The sequence below is a fragment of the Oxyura jamaicensis genome, chromosome 8, assembly GCF_011077185.1.
Source record: "Oxyura jamaicensis isolate SHBP4307 breed ruddy duck chromosome 8, BPBGC_Ojam_1.0, whole genome shotgun sequence".
Taxonomy (NCBI): Eukaryota; Metazoa; Chordata; class Aves; order Anseriformes; family Anatidae; genus Oxyura; species Oxyura jamaicensis.
Window position 1 is genome coordinate 1,330,641 of NC_048900.1, and position 21,804 is coordinate 1,352,444.

At 36.6% G+C, this 21,804-nt stretch overlaps 2 protein-coding genes and 1 long non-coding RNA gene across 3 annotated transcripts; 1 reads left to right on the forward strand and 2 right to left on the reverse strand.

Annotated features, from left to right (window-relative positions):
• Nucleotides 1-238: 238 nt before the first annotated feature.
• DNTTIP2 (deoxynucleotidyltransferase terminal interacting protein 2) lies at nucleotides 239-11,639 on the reverse strand. The gene is made up of 7 exons (XM_035333898.1): nucleotides 11,491-11,639; nucleotides 8,974-10,712; nucleotides 7,385-7,520; nucleotides 6,581-6,676; nucleotides 6,031-6,195; nucleotides 5,141-5,250; nucleotides 239-3,743 (listed from the first exon to the last, which is right to left on the reverse strand). The coding sequence occupies exons 1-7, from the start codon at nucleotides 11,590-11,592 to the stop codon at nucleotides 3,650-3,652; spliced, it is 2,442 nt and encodes an 813-aa protein (XP_035189789.1). The 5' UTR covers nucleotides 11,593-11,639; the 3' UTR covers nucleotides 239-3,649.
• Nucleotides 4,735-19,873, forward strand: LOC118171104. The gene is made up of 3 exons (XR_004753039.1): nucleotides 4,735-4,868; nucleotides 7,636-7,639; nucleotides 19,863-19,873. It is a non-coding gene; the product is annotated as an uncharacterized LOC118171104 (long non-coding RNA).
• GCLM (glutamate-cysteine ligase modifier subunit) lies at nucleotides 13,395-20,816 on the reverse strand. The gene is made up of 6 exons (XM_035333908.1): nucleotides 20,679-20,816; nucleotides 18,868-18,952; nucleotides 18,067-18,123; nucleotides 17,295-17,497; nucleotides 16,030-16,144; nucleotides 13,395-14,330 (listed from the first exon to the last, which is right to left on the reverse strand). Exons 2-6 carry the CDS (start codon nucleotides 18,947-18,949, stop codon nucleotides 14,161-14,163), a joined length of 627 nt encoding a protein of 208 aa, XP_035189799.1. The 5' UTR covers nucleotides 18,950-18,952; nucleotides 20,679-20,816; the 3' UTR covers nucleotides 13,395-14,160.
• Nucleotides 20,817-21,804: the final 988 nt, after the last annotated feature.

A 21,804-nucleotide genomic window follows, 5' to 3' on the forward strand; every position in this document is an offset into this window, starting at 1 on the left:
GACACAGATCTGGTCAAAATCATCTTCAAGCAACAAAACGCCCACAAAATACAGCAAATGAAACAAGCATTTAATGCTTGAATTAATACCATCTTTTCTTCCTAACCTACGCATACCAATAAAAAGACAAAGAGCCACTGTAATAAGACCTATCAAAACAAAAATTTGAGTGGTAGAATAATAATACCTAAAAAAAAAAAAAAAAGCAGCAGCAATAAGCAAACCTTGATGCTATTCATGACTGAAATAAATTCATGATTTATTCACAATAAATTCACGATGTAATTCATTAATTATATTTAATTTCTTAAAATAAAAAAATTGCTTTTTAATCCTGCACAGGTGACTAGTCTCTCTTTCATATCATAATAATGTTTATTTAAAACCAAGGTAAACCCCTGTAACTGAAAGTCAGCCACGCTGTAACATCAACTATGACTGTTTGACAGTAGAGAAGCCCATTCAGGAATGCAATCTAGCTATAAAATATGTACAGGCCTTAACAAAAACATCTGGTTTTCCCAGAATTCACAGTGAAGTAGCCAACACTAACCTCTCTTCCATGAATCCCATAAAAGTAACCAAGTCAAGCGACAGACAAAATCTTCCTCATCCCATCACTTCCAGCAATGCATTCATTTCCAACTACTGCTCCCCTAAGTTTTGTATTTAAGGATAGTGCCACAAAATCTGTCTAGACCCCAGTGAAAAAAATAGAAGGCTGAAGCTTTCACATGTTTGTATCTGCATGTTGCGAGCAACATTTACACGACCATACCTGAGCAGTGCCAAAGGGCGTAAGTTAATTAAGAGACATGCCTGATGGCGAAGCGGGGAATTCCCTGGCGCAAGCACGCAGGCAGGAGCAGCAGGGACGGCTCTCCCAGCACGCAGGCACGAGCCCCAGTGGGGAAGTACAGGGAGCCAACTCCACAAAACGTGCGTGTGAAGAGGGCCTTGAAGAAAATGTTGCAAAGACAATACACACATAGTCTTTCAGAATGCATTAAGAGAATCAGAAGGAAAAGAATCAAGAATTATAACAATATAAATTGGACATATCATTAGGCAGCTTCAATTTTAAAGGGACTGTTGATTGCAGGGAGATTAAAAGTGCCCAAGGTACGGAAAAAGGAAGCATGAGCAACAAAGGAAAATGAGAAGTATTTTACTTCTGCACCTAAATTAACCATAACTACTGGTGGTACTGCCCCAGGACCATCTCAGCCACCCTCAGCTACGTTTCTGTTGCTCTTTAATCTCAGGGAAATTTGTCAGTAACTGTTTATATCATTGCAGGCAGAATTAATGTAACACAAGCATTTCTGACAGCACAATTACAAGAAAATGCTTGCAGCGTATAGGCAAATAGTTTTACAAATTATGCCGGTGTTTAACTTTTTTTTTTTTTTTTTTTTTTTGACAAATTTGAGTATTTTCAGAGAATTCTGATCATCTGGTAAGCTTATGGAGTCACATGGTGCATTTTTTCACCTGCTCTCACTAGCAACTTAAAATTTGTCACTTTTAATCAAATTCAATTGATTAAATTGAAATTAAGGAGTACTCCAAAGTATTATGTTCCTATGCTTTTATGAAGATAGGTTATTGCAAAACAATATGCCAACCAGTGCCTTCACTGGAAGAAGCTGAATGAAGTACAAGGTGAGGCAGTAGTTGGCCAGCACGTTGGCAAACGTGAGGTGCAGGTCCTGCCCTGCAGCCCTGCTCACACTGTTTCATGTGTCCCCTTCTCGCTTCCACAGTAGAACAGGAGCACTTGCTACACACAGCATGTGGCAAAACAGAAGACATAAGAACATCTGAAGGAAGGGCAAAGACAAAGAACATAAAACAAATCCCACACTAGCAATGTGGGTATAAATTAGCTTGTTTAAAGATTTGCAACAAGCTATTGAGCAGCCTCAACAACCAGCATGGCGCTGTTGCTTGCTGCTTAAAACCAGAACTTGCTCTTCTCTCCTAGGGCCCTTCACGGTAGCACATTGCTTTTCTGGAGTTCAGCTAGAACATCCCAAGACGTGACAGAATAGCAACTACTCTGGTGGCTTGTTTTCTTTCCTCAGTGTTCAGTATTCATTTTCTGCGCTTCCATTTCTCATCCAGAGAACAAGACACCATAGTTGTTTTTATTAGCTTTTTATCATTTACAGGTTCAAGATTTTAGCTTACATACAACTGTATTAGAATAATACTGCATGGTAGCAGGGACTTGGGGGCAAGTGGCTCTACGTCTACATGTTTCATACTTCCCAGCAAATTCACTTTACTTTGTGCACCATTTATCTCCAGGCAACCAGCGCTTCTTAAGGAATCTACGTCCCTGTCTGTGCTTGGTAATGAATATTTATGGTTAACTTCAAGAGAATATAAAAAATCTGAAGGGTCATGGGAAATTTTCTTTCATATTTCAGTTGGTGATCAGTAAATACCATGATTCTCATTTCATTTTAGCTACCTCCAGCACAAATAGCTAATATCCTTAAAATAAAACACATAAAAAACCTACTCATTCTCAGGAGTAAAAAAAAAAAAAATCAGTTAAACACTGGACAAAAACATCCTTTTCACTTAAAATCTACAACCTTTAAAATTCAGTAGGACTTTCAAGAAAACAATAAATATCACTTGTCCTCTGATAATCTCTTTTATATATTCCTCACCCAATCCATCTGAGACAATGCAGTAACAGTCTTATTTCTTCTATTATCTCTCTTTTCTGCAATAACTGAATTAAACTGACTGTAACAGCAATACAGTAACTAGGTCATTAAAAAACAAACAGCACAAAACTTTTTGCAATCACAGTGCATTATAAACTGTCACTGAAGGGAAGCTGAACTAATACCATCTTTAGTTCTTCTAAACTCACTCTATTCATTTTCCTGAATAACTATTCCAAATCAGCTAGTAGACCACAATCTGCAGACCACACCCTAGGTAATGGAGCCAATTGTCAAATTCTTTTCGTAAAAATCATTAAACAATGATTAAATGGTAAAAGCTAATAAAAGTGACAGAAGACTAGATGTTAAAACTTTGCATATAAATAGCTACTGTATTATTTTATGAATTAAGCAATACTATATACTTCAATATTTATTTATAGTTACATATATTATTTGTATATATGTGCATATGCTAAATTCCACAGCATTCTCATCCCTGTTACGTTCAGTGTTGAAATAAACTCTTCAAAACCAAACTATTTCTCAATACCCTCTGTTACAGATTTGGCCAGAAGCACCTCTGGTAAGACCTAGAAAAAGTTGCTACAATATATAATGGGCGTGAAGGTGAATTGCATGCCTAATTTTAAACTAAATTTACTAATTCAGTCACACAAAGACTGAAGACTGAACAAGATATAACCAATGAATTTGGATGTTGTTCTCAGATTTAACAATATGCTTTCAAATAATCAAATTTTAAAATAAACATTAAATATACATTAGACTCACTTTTTTTTGGATAAAGCTTCCTAAGACATACCTACAGCAGAAATTTCCCTAACCCTCAGTTTACATGACTTTCAATCTTAAAAAAAAAAACACACCATGAACCAAAGAAATCTGTGGAAAGTTTTATAACAGATAAGTTGTTCCAGCTTGTTATTTTTCTTCAAGTCTTAATTGTGAAATTTCTTCTTCTTCCGATTCTTCTTCCCTGCTGCAAAAGCTGCTTTTTCACTCATGATCTCCTGATACTTCCTTTTATTATATCTGAACAAAATAGATAATTTACTTTTAAGCAAGGCAAATCAAGGTTCAGGAAAAGATAATATGGATACTTATGCATACATAAAGGGATATCAACACTTGGATTTCAGATAAATGCAGGTCAAATTGGTTTAGAGATAAATTGGATTCAAGAATCAAGAATTCTGCTATAATCATTGGGTTCTTCATTGCATATATAATCACATTTTGGACAGTTAGCTAAAAAGCTGCTACTGCTCCTATTGGGAAGACTCGCCGATTTCAGCAATGATATGGATATATTATTCCCGTTCTTATGCTACTCGCTCAGCAAACTTAGCTAATCAACCTTACTTTACTCAAGATTGGAGAGTGAGATGAGATTAACACCACACAATAAACAGGATATATGTACTGAACATGAGCTGCTAGCTCCCACACAAGACTTTTATGTTCCTATCACAATGGATCACTGCACACTTAGTGGTACTAAAACTTTTAATTGCAAGACTAAAAACATTTATCTGCACTAATGCTAAAAGAGCTGGTTAAAGTCCTAATTAGTCCTAAGTTGGCTGATCAAATTTCAAATACATTCATTTTTAAAGTTGCTTCTAATATATACCTCATAAATCAGGTCAAGCCAGAAAGCTAGTTAAGAAACAGCTACACTAACTTGCCTTCCCAACATTAACCATGAGTTTACAAGCCTGACAAGACTAACCTTATTAGCCTAAATCACATACTGTTTCCAAGAAAACACGTCATTATGGGGGAAAAAAGTAATACAAATTAATATCATGTAACAACTAATATAAAAATGGATCAACTAAGGGATCTCCTCCAAAAATCTGGAGGTTAGGCCAAAATTAAATCATCCATATTGCGCAGCTTTGATTGCTATGACAGGTGGCAGACTGCCATACTTACAAAATGAAATCCCACCAACTTCCACATTATTATAGTCAACATTTTTCTATCACTCATGCCAAGAAAAATTAATCAGTCTTCACACAAACGAACAACAAGAACAAAAAAAATGTTGATGCATAGGCATAAAGCCTATTTTGGTACAAGCTTGTATGGACACCTATTTTAGAAGTGAACCATAACAAGCCCAAATGTTTTCTTTTCGACACTAACACTGCTGTCGGCAGTTATTCTTAAAGTAATGACCCCCAGGTTGGGTAAAACCCTTTTATGAAGATAAAAAAATATGCTATCACATTCCAGTTATCTCCTGTCCCTTAGATCTTCTCAATGGCAAGTGCTGATGAATTGCTAAAACTGACTAAAAAGTTTTATTTGAAATTAAAAAAACCAACATATAAACTGAATGGAAACAACAGAAGAGCTATATCGTTAAAAATACACTTCTCTTCTACCTGTGGTATTAGAAATACAAAACTATTTTAAAATACCTTCTAAACTCAGAATCTGCAAGCAGCTCTTCAACAATTGTTTTCTTCCTTTGTTTCTTAGGAATTCGACTATGATAAAAGTCTATGGGAGAATCAACCACAGTTCCAACCTGAAAAATAAAAATTATAAACATTCTTACTGTAGTAGCAAGATGTTGATTATTTTTTAATCCTTAACAACAATTCTAAAGACAGCTACAGAGAAGATCAGAATGGTATTTATTATATAAAAGTGAAAAATATCAAAAAATTAACAAAATTTGTATGCAAAGTCATTTTTGCTTCATGCTTAGTGGACAGAGGAGGGTCTCAGCTTTAGGACAGTATGATTTTCAACATCAGACTGATGTATCAATATTTAAGAAATCCAGTTAACTTTCAAACATCTTCTTGAGGAGGGAAAGGAAATTCTTATGAGTGCGTGTTTGCTAGATGGGTTCCACAACAGCTCTAATAAAAGCTTCATCCTGTAAGGCATCACATTTCTTCCAATTAGCATGTTGGCCAGCTCTAATGTATTTATATGTCCATAAACTAATTATTATTTACACACTAATTATGAAGGCTAGTACTTTAAAAATCAGTGGAAACCTAGTCACTGAGGGTTCAGAATAATGATTAAGTCAGGTGTTCATTCAGTCCTATGAGATCAGCTGTAATAAAAAACAGCATATACAATTGCTTAATTAAAATAAAAATTAAATAAAAATATACAATTGCTTAACTATTTAGTATAGTTAAGCAATTGTAAACTGCAGCAAATTACTCAAAATACTTCGTAATTTAGCTATAAAGTTAAATCAACAAAAACAGAGGGCACCTATAAAATAGGTAGAAACTGTTCACAACACCTGAGAGTAGCACAATGCCTTCTTTTGCTTCTTCCTTACCTGGAAATACTTGGGTAGACCATCTCTATCATTCTTTTTATAAAAATGCTTAGGGTCCAATGAAGCTCTCATCTTCAAAACTTTAAGATCATTTTTCAGTTCACTTGTAATTTCTGGGGCTTTCATACCAAACCAGCCATCACCTGTTGTCTTCTCTCGCTCTGCCTAGGATGCAGTACAAGAATAATAAAGTTCCTTCAGCTACCAGGACAGGATACAGCTAAGAACTTCCCCCTCCTCCCTCCAAAAAATGGATAAAGCATTCAGAACATAACTTTGTACCTTTAAAAAGTATATTTTATGACCCTTTCAGTAAGATCATCAGCACTGCATTAACCCCAGATTTGTATCCCATGAGTACACATTATATCTCCCTCCACTGTACTGGTTACTTACTAAAAGGATTGCTTTTCACAAGATGGCTCAGAGATAATAAACTAGTTTAACACTCCACTTTCTGTGAACTGTGTATGCGCACACAGTCCCAGCATGGGGTTTTCTGCTAAAGATGCTGTGTTGTCATTTGAAGCATTAACAGCTCTTCACTTACTCTGCGCTGTTTCTTTAGCTGGTGAAGTGATTCCCTGAAGGGTGGGACACATTCCTTTTTTTCAAAATCTGGAGTTATTATACTCTTCTGCAAGAGCTGCAAGATATTTTTTTTAAGTGTCAGTCAGTCATATCAGCAATACAAACATATAGCTTACCTGTATTTACAGAACTTACCAAAGGAATGATAAAGAATCTAAGCATTATAATAAAGCATTTGAGTTGCAAACACTTTATTTGATGCGCAACAAAAATAGCAGTGGCCTTCTAAACAAAGAGTGAGCAGAACCCTGGCCAGCAACAGCTGGCTAACTCTGGAAGAAGGAAGATAGCAAGTGCTCCATAATGAAGTGGGCTATCATGGATAAACCTAAGAAAACAGCCTCAACAAAAATAACGTATTTCCTTTATCTCTAAGGGTGTTTTGAAATAAAACTACTCATCTCATACTAGGAATGGTACAGTCCTGTACTTACTGAAATTCATTCCTGCTATAGACTACGTATCTTGTTAGCAGACTTTAAGCTCATGTGCTGTTAGGCAAACCTGCACACACAATCAACCTTTTTATTTTACATGATAATGCTGGTACTCACGCTGCTTTTCTGTGTCAGAAGCGTCACATGTATTTGAATTCTTATGATTAAAACCAAGTGTAAATACACACTTTGGCCAAAATGAATGGAGGTTCTCAGCAAACCAGAAAACAGGATACTTCTTTAAAAACAAGTAAACCAACCTTATTGAAATTAACAATGTTGTGTTACTGTAGTCATAGGTAACTGCATAACTGTAAACACATTACCTGGTCCTTCTTTTTCTCCATCGGTTGTTTAATTACGCTTGAACTAGGCTTTTGTTTTTTTCCATCAAAGCTTATATATAAGCCTCCAAGCTTTTTAATGTTCAAGCCAGGGTCTATGCTGCTGGAAAGATGCAAACTGAAAGGGAAATAGTTAATGTTTAGAAATATTGTAATAAGTCACCTTCGGTCCTCTGAATAGGAAAGGCAGAAAAAAATATTTTTTCTTCTTCCAACTTCGTTCAGTACTGCAGTTAAGTCTCAGTATCTAGAAGAAATACCTTATTAAGAGGTGACAGAAGATAAAAGGGAAAAATCAGGCCACTGCACAAAGAGAGGGTTTTTAAAGAGCAATACCTGTAGATTCACTTCCACAGATCTTTCACATTAACTCTAATGTTGTATTCCTATCTTGGATATTTCTATCTTCTATAAATGAATTATCAATTTGCTTAACCTTGCAAAAGAACTTATGACCAGTTTCCTTCTTCTATACATCGAGAAGCTTGCTAGCTAAAGAGGAAAAAAAAAAGGCCAAACACATATGTGGTAAAAATATTTTCAATTTTTAGTGAAAAGTATGAAGATGCTAGAATTCATCAGAGGAGTGTTGGAATGGTAAGTCACCGTCTGTATAATAATGCTAGCAATGATGTTATTTAACAATTAAAAGCTAGGATGTTTCACCTTTTCTTTCTTATTACATTCAGGCAGCCAAAGAAATGCATCTATAAAAAAGTATGATGGCTGACTCAAGAGGAGCTTTTAAATAACAAGAATGCTTAACACCTATAAAGTATTACAGAAAAATATGCCAATATCTAAACTGGTATATCTGGTATTTATTGTAGCTTGAATGTTTATATATATAATGAACTAATAATCTGTAACACCTTTACAAAGAATGCCTGTCTCATTTTTTGTAAGACTTCTGGCCCACCTGAAGGTTTCTTAAAAGAGTAAGCCTTAAATTTATTGGACCTAAACGGAGTATTGTGCTTTAAACACATGAAGCATGTAAAGGGGCTTTAGCGGGGAGTTGGACTAGATGAGCTCAAGAGGTTCCATCCAGCCTAAATTATTCCGTAATTTTATGCTGGACTGGTTTTGCTTGAAGTGTTACAATGTCACAATCTATTATCTTCCCTGAGCCATCCTGTGAAAACAAGAACTGAAAACATAAAAGCTTATGCACATGTTCAGGATTAAAAAGCTTGATCTAATTAAATAACATGCAAGTGATTTAATAAACTTCCATTATTTATACCCCCCCCAACTTAAATAAATACCTTTGCTCTGAATAAGCAATTAAGTCAGCCCGACCAATTTAAGCCAGTTTCACATTTTTATATGCTGAACACATACAAGGCTTCAAGATACCTAAATATTTCAGGCACTTCTGTTCTGCTACATGTAAACCTGAAAAAGTAACTGAATTATAACTAATAATCTGAACAATCCATTTCCACATCTATGACTATGACAACACTACTCCCTCATTTATTCTATGTCACTGAGCACATAATGTATGTCTTATGAATATGCTTCAATATCATGCAAATTTTCTTAGTTATTCCCAGAAAGATACTTACACATCGATTTTATTTTTCAATAAATCATCATCTTCATCTTTCTCATCTTCATCTATCAGTTCTTCTTCTGCCTCTTCTAGATCTGAGGATTCTTCAACTTTTTCATTTCCTTCATGTTTACTTTCAACATCACTAGCTTGGTCTACCTGATCTAGATAATACTTTTGGTTGGAACCCATGCCAGGCTCAGTATCAATTACAAAAAGCCCTTCAACATACAGTGAATTCTTTTTTAAAGGTTTGCTCATGGCAGGAGTCCTTTCATCTGCCTCCATGTAACTCTTATTCTCTTCCACTGTATCTGTGTCTGCCACATCACTATTTTCAGATTCATCACTTTCATCTTTGCTCAGAAACAATGCAAGGGAATTATTTCCACTGCTTGATCTTTCACTGCTATGGGATACAGAATCAGCATATTCTATTGTTTGGTCTTCACTACCGTCCACACTGTTTTCAAGCATTCTACATCTACCAGCAACACTGTCAGTTATTTGGGCAACAGGTGCATCCTCCTGTGGGCTGCTCACTGCACTAGATTGTTCATCCTTTCTTAATTCACTTGCATGGGCAAAAGACCTCTCTACCGCTGCCTCAGCATCTATTCTTTTGTATTCTGGAACTTTCTTACTTTCATTCGGTGTTATTTGCCCTTCGGATTCTAACAATTGTTTGGGACTCATGCAGTCAGTTAAACAAAGATCCATATTCTTTAACTTCACCCCCCTCACAAGTATTTTACTGTACTCTTCTTGAACTTTGTCACATTCTTCCTCTGAATCATCTACCCCAAGAATTTGTGTATCTTTTATTTCTTTTTTTCTGGGCGATTCAGTATTACTACTTTGTTTCATTTTTGGAAGACTACTGAGTGTTGTATCATTCAAAAAGTCTTGTTTCACATCTTCATTTAAGGTTGCATTAGCAGATTTGGAAGAACATTTGCTTGTAGATAAACTGGATCCTTTATTATGTGTGGTGACAGAAGAACCATCTTTTTTGTCAGAGACTAATTGTGGAGCAGATCTGGAATCAGAAATTATTAATGGCTCAGATTTAACCGTGTCCTCAATTAAATTCTCATCTTCTGAAACAATTCTGTTTACTTCCTCATTATTTTCTGCTTGTGCTTTCATTCGCATGCTCCTAGTAAGTCGTTTGGTAGTAATGGGCTGTTCCATATGAAAACAGCATGACTCTGCATCAGAATTATCTTCACTCTGGGCTTCACAGACTGGATCTGGTTGTAACTTCTTTTTGCTTTGCCTTTTTCTTGTAGTTCTGGAAACGTTAGGCATCTGGACACCAGAAACGCTGGAAAAAGATTCAGCTTCAGAGATATCATCTTCATCCAGAGTCCTGCTTAACTCATTTAGAAAAGCTGTCTTGTCGTGTCTTTTTTTTGCTGGAGAATCTGGTTGATAAGGAACTACAATTTGTCGTCTTCTTGTTATTCTTATAATCAAAGGTGTCTGAAGACCAGACACAGCAGAGCAGTTTGATTCTGCTTCTGACACATCCCCATCAACCTGGGATTCGGCAGCTGGTTGTGCTGAATGAACAGCTGTGTTCTCATTTCTAGTAGTTCTTATCTCTAAGCTATCACTGGCATCTGATTTTGCTTCTGTGTGTTCCACCTGTTCAAGCTGAGATTCTTTAATTACCTCAGGCTTACAAACAGCTCTACTCCTTCTGGGCATCCTTGTAGATACAGAAGTACCAATTTCAGCAGATGTCACCTAGAAAGAAAATGAAAAAAATGTTATTAATGGATAAGATAATCTCATAAAAAAGTATGCCACACAAATCACTAACAACTTTTTTTTTTTTTTTTTACACAAATTTAGTCATGCTGATAATGTGTTAAAACTCTCCAAGTAACTATCTATGTCAAAGAAGCATTAATAAACCATCCCTTTCTTATCCATTTGTTTACTGTCTTTTGGTCAAGACAGAGTAAAGAAAACCACTGCATTAAGAAATATAAATAAAAAGATACCTGCTGTCTCATTCCACAAAATTCTGGCAAGCTGTCATGGGAAGTAAATCCAGAGATGACATTCAGAAACAGATGCAGACTTCCTCAACTACAAAATTAGACCTAAAAGGTTTCTGAATCCATTTTTAGCAGCTTTAGGAACACACTGGTCTCACAGCAACTGCAACACCATGCACAATCTGCTTCTTTAGTTATGCTTGTAAGTTACCCCTGAATCCAAGTCAAAATCGTAGAAAAGCTTGTTCTGTAGTGGAAAAAGCATTCTGCAGTGGCAGGATCTTCCCAAAGCCCAGCATAACGGCAGATCACCATAAAACATGCTATCTAGGGGGTCAGTACTGACAGGACAGTGCGCGTCTCGTGAAAAAGCTACAGCCAAGCGCTCGGCTAACAGCAAGGGAAGAGAGGGGGGAGAGGGAAGATGGCTGCCGCAGCGCCACGCCTCACGCCGCAGGCAGCCCGGGGCGGCAGCCCGGGGCCGCAGCCCGCCCTCCGCCCAGCCCGGCCCCCTCACTCACCTCCGCCGCCCCGGCGGGCCGTGGCCCGGGGGTGCTACCGGGGCCCCCCGCTGCCGGCGGCACCTGCCCGTACCGCCTCACCGCCTGCCTGGTGGCCACCATCTTGTCGGCCGCGCCGTGCCCAGCCCCTTCCGGAGCGCTCGGCGGGGCGCGGCCTGGCCTCCGCCATCCGGCACCGGCAGCGTGCTCGGCCCTCCGTGTGAGATCGCAGCTACAGCAGCCTAAAGCCAGAACGTGACGGAGCAGCGGCAGTGCTGGCTCTGCTTGGCACGGAAAGGCACCCGAAAGGAACGCGGAGGGCCCGTGTTCACCTTCAGCTCTGGTTAATGAGTGGTGCGAGAATGGGGTATAGGAAAGTGTAAAGAAGGAGGGGAAATCGCAACGTTAGTTAACTTGTCTTCACTAATGACAACGGTGGTCGTGGTTTATTTGTTGGGGGGGGGCCCCCCCCCCCATATCCACTATATTAAATTTGTGAACGTGGCATCTTCAGATGCTCAAACCACACAGCGGAGAGTGCCCCTTCTGTTACATAAAGGCTGAGGTGTGCCATGTTACAGGGAAACCCCTGAGCGTAAAAACATGGTTAAGACCAGTTCATGGCAAAGTCTCACTGTAAAACACTATTCTCAGCATAAAGAGAAGTTATACATAACATAAATTAAAAGCCTACATTTTTAATTCAATTTTTCCAATTTCCCATGAAAGGAAATCCCACCTCTCCCACTTTGACACAAGTAATGAAAACCTGATAACCTGTTATGCTCTTAGGCCACTACAAAAATAACATTGTGTCTTAAAATGTACTTTTCTAGAGCAAAATACCTGTTAATAGCTTATAGTCAGAAAGAAAATAATTATTCCATTAGGGCAACTTGTACATTGTTTTAGCACAATTCTATTTTTATGGAATTTCAATGTATAAAACTGAACACACATGCAAGTCTTAACACCATACAGAATGTCAGTCACAGAAATTACAGTGGTTAATCAGCAGCAGCACTCCTCTCAGAGCTAGTACAGAAGTTTAAAATGCAACTCCTTTTCAAAATCTGATACACACTAACCCAACATAAAAAAAGAATACATTTTGATTAGGAGAAAAAAATAAACATTTTATTGGTACATTACTGGTTCTAGTTCTCTCCCTCTTATTTATCAAAACAATTGAAGTAATCCACAAGAATTTCCTAGAGTTTGCCACATAAGATGATTGATAAGATGATAAGATGGTTTGCCAGATAAGATGATTAAGGACTCAAAGGTATCTATCAAAATTCATATCTTAACTTAGTGGAATGGTTTATTGTAAGCTAGTATTTCTAGACTGTGCCTAAAAGCATTTAAATTCTACTAGCTGCCTGCACAACAGAATTTAAAATAAATTGGTGAAAATTTATTTCCATACAGTCTGAAGCTCAAAATATGTACAAATAAGTTACAAGTAATAGTATAAAGCCCTACTCCTACCTGAAATCAAAAGGAAAAGGGAGTATTTGATTTTAGACACTTAGAGCCCGTGCTGAAATACAGATTGAACTTTTGCAATACAGTCTGATTAAAATGCTAAGCAAATTAAAAGGCATTTTCAATAGGAAGACTATTTTTAAACCAGAAGTCTTGCCTTAGCTGCAGCAATCTCCCCAAGATACCAAAGCTGGTGCATTAGGCTACTGCTGAACAGAAATATACCTAAGTTTAAACTAACCCTTGTTAGCATCATTTCTGAATGGCACTCAAGCAAGGAAGTTTCCTAGGCAACCCCAAAATAATAAGCCATTTTACATGATCATGCAGCAAACATGTTCTCACTTGACTGATTCCAATTGCGTAGTTTCCAAGTATCAAAAACAAACAAACAAACAAACAAACAGAAAACACCAAACAGTTGAGCACAAGCCAGGTACAATTTGAATTCTGATTAGCAGATTTCTCATCATTTGTTTCCAGTTCTTATTTTAAACACTCACACAATAAAACATTTTCTATTTCAAACTGTAAAGATGTCATCACTTGTGCAAACACTAGAACACAAAGGCACAAAGAAGCCAGAAGGAATTCAAGTAATAGAAAGTAATTTGGAAGATGCATTTCTTCTAAATCAGAGGTCTCTTACACAGTATTAAAAATAAACCAATTTTCCCACCCACACTAATTAAATAGCTGATTTACCTGTACATACACACCAAGTAACAAGATAGTTTATTTTTTCGGGATATTTTTTCATGAAATATGACAATTTTCTATAAAAACTAGTCCTTGAATGCTTTAAAGCTAGGTACCTACCATATCAGTAACTACTATTTAATAGAAATTAAATTTTAAAAATATATGTTTCTCTATACTACCTAATGGTAGCTAAAATATGATAACTTTTACAGTGAACTGGTCATACAAAGAAATATTTTAGACTGTTTCTTATAGATCATTTCAATTACAAACAACAAACCCAAAATATTTCATATTTTTAATGAACTGGTTAATAGGTTAAGAAAGAAAAAGAGTGTTAGAACACTGCAGACACTCCTGCTAACATCACACTGAATAATTACAACTTTTGGTCTTTGCTATAAATGCTGTAAAAACCTCTCTAGGAAAAAACAGTGTTCCCCCCTCCCCAAGAAATTAAAACAGTAGGCCATTTCAAAGAAGAAAAAAAAGATGAGTGTTTTAAGAGGCATTTCTTTTAGCTTGCATGATATAGCCTTTGGACTTGATAATTCCTCTGCTTTTAACAATGACTGAATATCGGAGAATCCATAAAGGAATCCATTCGTGTGCTTTGACGTTCTGGATGCTTTCCCGAAGAACTTCTTGGAAACTTGCTTCACAAAGTAATTCTGAAGTTAAAAAGGGATATTCATGCTTTAAACAATGTCATGTAAACAGCAGCAAAAAGCAACACTTAGTAAGAAAAGCTTTTGCCTACAGTCAAAAATCTTAAGCAGTGCTAGATACTCCACAGATCCACTCTTCCAGAGTGCATGCAGGGTAAAAGCTGTTGAACATTACAGAAGAAATCTTCATGACAAGTTTTTTTTGTTGTTTTTTTTTTTCAACACTATTTCCCACAGAACTAATAAACTGAGACTTCTACAATATCAAATGGAGTTGATCAGCAGAGCTATTAGCAGGAAAAAGGCAAAAATTAAAATTGAGAAGCTAGCCAGACAAACGAGAAGAAAGCAAAGCGTAAGTCTGAAATCAGCAAAGTACTGAGTTACTTCCGCAGTCACAAGAAGCTCAACGTTTACAGCATCTCTCATAACTGGGCTTGTAATAAGCACAAGCCAAAAAAGCATTAAGAAAAATAGGCTTAAATGCCACAAAGCAGAAAAGGAAGGCAAATACAATTTCTCCTAGTTTCCTCTGGAAAGTCAGTCAAGGCAACAATCTCTTTGTAGAGGAGTGCTCCCAAAAGATAGTCTCAATGCTCTTCAGCTGACCAAGACAGAAAAATAACGCTTAGCAAACAATGCATATGGCAATGACTCCTTGCTTTGATTTCAATCTAACTCCTCTTCTTCATTTCATGACTCTTGATAGGCAATATTTATTAAATTGCAGGCTCTGTTTTGGACACAGAATTTGCCAAATATAATGGCAATTCATCTTACAGGCTGCTACATGTTGAAGCACCGATGACAATGGTAACGTAAAACATAGTACTTAATAAACAGCATTTCATACAGTTTTTTCTTTTGGATGTTAAAAAAGGAGAAGGAAAGAAAAATACGGTCATCGTGAATAGCTGGTCATCAGGAAGAGTATAGAGAAGAAATAAACTAAGTATTGTTTAAGACTTCTGGCTTACAGTTCCAGCAAGATATTTAAAGCATCATTACAGTGAAGATGATGAGTTTTGAGAGAAATAAATGCAATATCCCAGAATATTCTAGTGAGCTGATAACTCAGAGTTCAAGTGTCTATAGAAAGTCTAACAGTCCTTCAATCATTTCATAGATGAATCACTGCACTGAACAACTAAAGAATTCACATCGACTCTCTTTGTAACAAGAAGTCATCACTACTTTCAGACACTCTTGCTTGAAGTTTATAATTTAATGTCTACCATTACCCCAAAAAATCAACTGACCATTAACATTTTTATGCAAGTTTTTTGACAGAAAAATTCCAGGCAAGTGAACTTCCATTTGTTCTTCACCAATACAACTGTCATTTTGTTCTATGATTTATAGAAATCTATTTTTGAAAAATACATAGCAAAAATCTCTCAGTTCTTTTGTTCTTCTATTGACTTCATTTTCTCTGATTAAAACTGTTTCAAAAGAATATACCAGGCTGGAAGACTGCCTCCCAACCCCTTCCCTTGCTGAAAGGGAAAGCAAGAACTTAATAGAAGTATTTTATGAAGGTGAAACTTCTAGAAGTTCAGGACTCAAATGTAATGAAATTTAGAGTTCAGAGAAAGATTATTGCTGATTCTGTACTGAATAAATGCATTTAGAAGTCTTCTGTTATCGTGAAGTGTCTGAGCACTTCAGAAGTGTTCTGTTAACTTGTCCAGACAAGCCTTACCTTTTGGGTCATTGTGAGTTAGCAGCTGTATGTCAAACTGCTTTGCAAATGCTGTGAGATCAGGTGGCATCACACAACAGGAAGCTAGGTTCACCTGATTACTACTTGGTTTCACCTGAAAGTAACAGAATGCTTTTATAAGAAAAAACATTATTTTAGTTGTTTGCCCCATGCCCTCTATTACAACAGAAATACCGCTTCTAACAATTGCCTTTGACCATTGTTCTGGGGTCTGGACAAGGATAACTAACTCTGCATGTTGCTGAACAGGCAACTCTACACATGCAATTTCCTGCAAGGTCCAAACCAAGAATAAGATCTAACTTCAGGTACTGTCACTGTGAGGCACGTACTAACCCATTTTGGCTTCATGCCTGCTGTGCTCCCTAAACAGCTGTGGGTTTCCACCCTCTCTTCATAGTAAAAACATTATAGGGGTATTAGTTTGAAAAAGATCTCAAATAAAAATCCAGTTCTGTTAAGGATATGTAATTTGCCATCTTCCATGTATTCAAGTCAGTGCCTAGAACTGCTCAAGTTAAAAGGGACTCTTCCCTTGAGCGTCTGTTCGTCACAAACTACCTTCATGATCACCACGCAGGTGGCCATGAATTCGCTCTATCGTCCTCCTCTCACCACATGCAATGCAGTGAAGAGTACAAAACAAGACTCTCAGCAGGGCCTCTTACACAGATGCAGTACTTATCACAAAAGAGATGTCATAAAATGAGCATCCAAAGAATTGATAAGGAAACAGTAAATCCACAAGCTTACATGAACATGGCCAGATACTAGTACAGACCTCCACTGCTCAAATGTGACAAGGCAATTAGTCACACTGGAAAACAAAATATTGTGCTGCTTGATTCAGTCTCTCTTCTTTCCATTTTAGCAGCATTTTTCTTAGGGGAAATCGTTACTTTCATAACACAGCCTGAAGTGAAAACAGTTATGTTCTCAAAGACTCACCGGAATAAATCTAAAAGGTTTAAGGGTACTTTTTATATTCCTTTTTAAGTATAAGAGCATTCAAAACTAAAACCTTCATTTCTTCAAAGAACCACTACTGAACAGCCCCATGCTTTCCAGTCTTTGCAGGCCTGTTTGCAAGAACACTGACCAACATCTTGACGGTACTGAAAGTAACTGGGGCAATTTTTTTCTAGTTTTTAATTTTTAATAAAACCATTTACAATAGTGCAACAGCCAACTAAACAGTAGTTAATCTGTCTTAGAAATGCTACAAATAGGAAGTTTGTTCTCACCTGTGCCCACACATACAGCTGCTCTAACAATGCTTTATCAAGGTCAGAGGTTCCTATGGCAACAATCTTTTTGTTTTGAACTAGAGTTTCAAGTTCTTGCCAATAAGGTTGCAAATACTCCAAGGAGAGGCTAGTTCCATCTTCAATAGGAGGTGGGGCAATAATGACTGAATCTAACTGAGCAACTCCAAGGGCTGAACATGCTGAAGGAACAGAAAAAAAGATGCATTTTTTTGTGAAATAAGAACATAAGCAGCATGACATCTTAAATTCAGAAAACAAACAAACAAACAAAATCTGCTTTGCTCTGCTAGTTTCCAATTCACCATTTGAGAATTCCAAATGTATTGCTAGCCAAGGATAGTAACGCAATTTTTTTAGCCAAGAATTAAACATAGAGATGAAGGACATCTGAAATATCACAGTTAGCAGTGAAATTCATACTGTTTTTAGCTGCCCCTTTTAAAAACGTATTGAATCACTGTTACAAGAAAACCACGTTACTTGCTGTTTAACAAGTTCTGTGCAAAAGAGTAAGAACTTGTTCCTTCTTGGAGCAAGGAATCAGACAAGTGTTTGGATCCAAGACTACAGAGATCCACGTTTAATAAGCTTACTGAGTGGAATAGTGTGCAAGTTGTACTTTACCACTTAGGTCTCTCTTTAGAGAGAAACAATGTATACTTGTGACACATCTTGAATACACCTCTTAGATTGAAAATATCCCAATTTTATTTCTAAATACCAAAGGGAGTTCAAGTTTCACACTTACCCATGTCAACTGCATCTCTGACTGATGAAGAGTTTGATCCAACGATGAAAAGTTTTGCTATTTTCAAAGAAACTGAAATCAATATCTAAACAAACCAGCTATTATTAAATATATGGTGTATCTAACAAAAGTAAAGAGCTATTTATGAATTCTTGGATAACGGGTTTTAGGAATATACACCACTTCAAAACTGAAAAAAAACTTCTGAAAGGTGACTGCCCAATAATGACACCGTTCTCTTGAATTTGGTAGCTGTTGCACAGTCTCAGAATAAGAAACCATATGGTCTAATAAGCTGTAAAGTTAGGACTTAAGCATCAAGACACTAAACACTAACCATAGCCTGGATAAAAAAACAAACATAATACAAACAGATGTCTTCACAACTTACTAAGACTCAAAATGTACTAGTGTTAGTTTGGACTGCCTCCTTCAAGTTCATCATATTCAACCTGGAAAAATTATGCAAATAAATCTGCTTCCAATGCTACTTCTTAATTACTTAATTCTTAGTAATTTGCTTCAGAAAAGTCAACAAAAATTCACAAGGTACATTTAAAATGCCTTGAGGGGATGGAAGTTAAACTAGAAAAATTTAAGCTGCTTGAAAATTGAGATGCTTTAAAACCTGAAACACGTTCAGGTCTTTCTCAGCCAACTGATTCAAATATGACAGTGTGTACTGATGCCATTTGACTTTGCAATAACAGAACAGGAAGGAAAAAAAAAGATATATGAACATCCTATTGTAAACAGCATATGAAACCTCTGTGTAACCAGATTTTTTAATTGCCTTCTTACCTGATACTTTCAACTCATCCCTTTCATCAGGATTCATTTTTTCTACAGCTTGAGCTACAGTACATTCCAGAACCTCCAGCATTTCCTTTAGTAAGCACATGAGACAACTCATCAATAGGTGACAATAAGTCTCTAAGGAATATTTTTAATTAAAGCTAACAAACAAAAACCCCACCTTACAGAACAAATTTGGAAACGAAAGTAGTATAAAAATGCAATCACACGGAAAGAAAGCAACCCATTGTGAGAACAACAGAGGAAAATAAAGCTATATGACAATTATGGACATATTATGCTCCTAACATAAAAAATATGACTGTCTGTTGAGAATTATTGGAATAACCTTTTGCAGTATTCTGCTTTTCTGATGTAAAAAGATCACCATGCCATTTCAAACTACCTCGCTAAAAAAATAAAGCCTCAGGACTGGCTGAATAAAGCATTATCCAAATTAGTATTTTGTGGTGTTGGGTGGGAACAACTTTGCATAACAGTATTTTGTACCTTCAGGGAAATCTAGAATGAAAGCGCTGTAAAAAAAACATATAAAATAATTTTGAAATTAAGAAACTTTCAGAGATTTCACCCTTGTGCTCACTTAAGACCAGACTGTGTATCAGCTGGTACAAGGTAACTTTAAGGCTTTATCTCCATGAAATTTTGTATGATAACAACACAAGCATGTGCTTGTTACCCCACACCCCTATAACCAAGAACTCTGGTAGTTTTTCCTGCCCTACAAAAAAGTCCTCAAGTGAATCATGGAGTTATTCCATACAGTCAACATTCTATACAGAAGTTAACACTTTTTGAATTATTGGAAGCTGATATGACTCATAAAAGAATTCATATATATGCAGTTAACGTGTTTTGAGAGAAAACCCAGCTTACACTAAACAATTAACTTTAAATGGATCACTATATCCTACTGATACAAACATTTATATTTATGTTCACTTTTTGAGCTATCATTAGATCTTCCACAAATCATTCAGTAGTAACTGCCTCACCACACTCCAGCGTGGAATGTAGCAAAGTGCATTTTCATGTGTCATCGTTACACAAGAGCTGGTAACAAAAAACAAAACAAAAACAACAACAAAAAAAAAACACTGTCTGGAAAGTTTTTGTGTTGTTTTTAAAAGAAATATATTGTAATATTTTACAGAGCAAATACATTTGCTGGGAACTTCTCACTGCTTTGCTGAATTTCAGAAGCAATAGTGAAAAAGGAACAGACAAATGCAGCAGGAACTTCACGTTCATGTCAGCCGGCAATGACAGGGGTTTTAAGCATTATGTCAAAGTCTTCACTTCTTAAAGGGAAGATTGCCACTTCTGCATCTTTGGGAGTATTTCTGAGACATCCAAGACTACACTTCAGAGCTCCCTGCCAAACTGGACAATCTTAATCTCTCTAGTTTATCGTCTCTGTGGTTTTGATAGTATGCTTGTAAAACCTCAGGGGAGAACTATCATACTTCTAAGGTATATGATTTTTGTTGGTGTGTAATCGATCATCTGGTCATCTCAACAATTAACTTGAAATCTTACCAACCAGGATTTTTTTTTCCAAACTAAGAATTGTCTTATCTCTCATCAACAGAATTCTTTACTTTGGTATTTCTTAACCTCTTGAGAAGTATTAAATTAAAAAAAAAAAAAAAAAAAGGATTTGAGAAATACTATTTTAAGGTATCTGGAGCTGCAGATAATTTCATAGAAATGTAATAGATTCGTTTATATTTTAAAAGGTGTAACCATATACATATATCTGTTTTCACATGTCACATGCATAATACCTCTCGTACCTGTTTCAGATCTTGTCCTATCTTTGAGCTCCATTCAGTCAATGTTTTCTGAATGCAGTCCCGCACCTAAAAAAAAATATATTTTTTCTTATTGAAGTGTAGTTATGTTTTAGTTGCAGAGAAATACAGTGATTCATAGGCATACAGGACAGTCAGACAGCCCATGAACTCATGACACTATTCCTCTAACCACAGAAGATTCTTCTTTCATAGCTTCCATCTTAAACTTGTTCTAACTAGTTTACTTAAGAAAATTCCTCTCCTCTTTCACAGCATGTTAGCAGTAATACAAGTACTGTACTTCATTTACTTTCCAATGCCATCTTAAAAGAAAGGAACAACTATTAAGAACTAGAGTTTTTTGTTGTTGTTTTTTTGATTGTGTTTGAAACACAAAGATTTGTAAGTTGCAAAATAGTCAGATAACAGCATACGTGCTGTAACATCCTTGGGAAAGAGACTTCACAGTCAATCACTAATTACTCATTATATTCATCGTTTCTCTTCCCGAGATGCATCTGACCTTCTCCTTTACCACCTATCTATTCCATTGTGCCGAATCTTTAGGGGGATCCTTCAGTTCCTATCCTGCACTTGCATTTTTCCTGATTTCACAAAATAGACCTGACAAGGATTCTGTCCGTGGATCTTCTTGAACATAGCAAGGCATAACTATTAGGTCTCCATAAGCTAATTAACTGACTGCACACTGCACTAATGCTTCTGCTGCTCCAACGCTTTAACTGCCTTCTGATACCTCTCAGGAAAGGTCATCCTGCAGACCCAGGAAATGTACTAGAAAGTCTGCGATCTGCCATGGAGAGAAGCACTTCTTAAGTTCCCACTTCACATTTTAACGATGTACTTTACGTGGATGCCTGCTTTTTGTACCATGAAATAGCAGTTTCTTGTGACGCTGAACATTAATTCAGAGAGTCAATAATAATGTGCACAAACTGACTGAAGGCAATGCCCCACTACCAAACAAACAACTGGTATCATAAAGTTTAAGACATAATACTGTGAGAACACTTTGTGAACACAAACGCGGTACATTCTGTCCTTGTCCCTTAAAATGCTAGGAAAAAAATAACTGACTTGAAAGGCAAGAAAGAACTGGCTTGCC

What these genes read in the sequence shown, in the direction of transcription:
- GCLM (XM_035333908.1), bottom strand. Translation starts at nt 18,949, where the DNA reads ATGCTGGAGGTTCTGGAATGTACTGTAGCTCAAGCTGTAGAAAAAATG. An exon ending in GGATGAGTTGAAAGTATCAG is followed by an intron (nt 18,124 to 18,867) that starts GTAAGAAGGCAA and finishes CTTTGAAAATAG; the next exon opens with CAAAACTTTTCATCGTTGGA. An exon ending in AGCTGTATGTGTGGGCACAG is followed by an intron (nt 16,145 to 17,294) that starts GTGAGAACAAAC and finishes TGTTACTTTCAG; the next exon opens with GTGAAACCAAGTAGTAATCA.
- DNTTIP2 (XM_035333898.1), bottom strand. Translation starts at nt 11,592, where the DNA reads ATGGTGGCCACCAGGCAGGCGGTGAGGCGGTACGGGCAGGTGCCGCCG. An exon ending in TTGAAAAATAAAATCGATGT is followed by an intron (nt 7,521 to 8,973) that starts GTAAGTATCTTT and finishes TTTCCCTTTCAG; the next exon opens with TTTGCATCTTTCCAGCAGCA. An exon ending in GTCTACCCAAGTATTTCCAG is followed by an intron (nt 5,251 to 6,030) that starts GTAAGGAAGAAG and finishes TTTATTTTTCAG; the next exon opens with GTTGGAACTGTGGTTGATTC.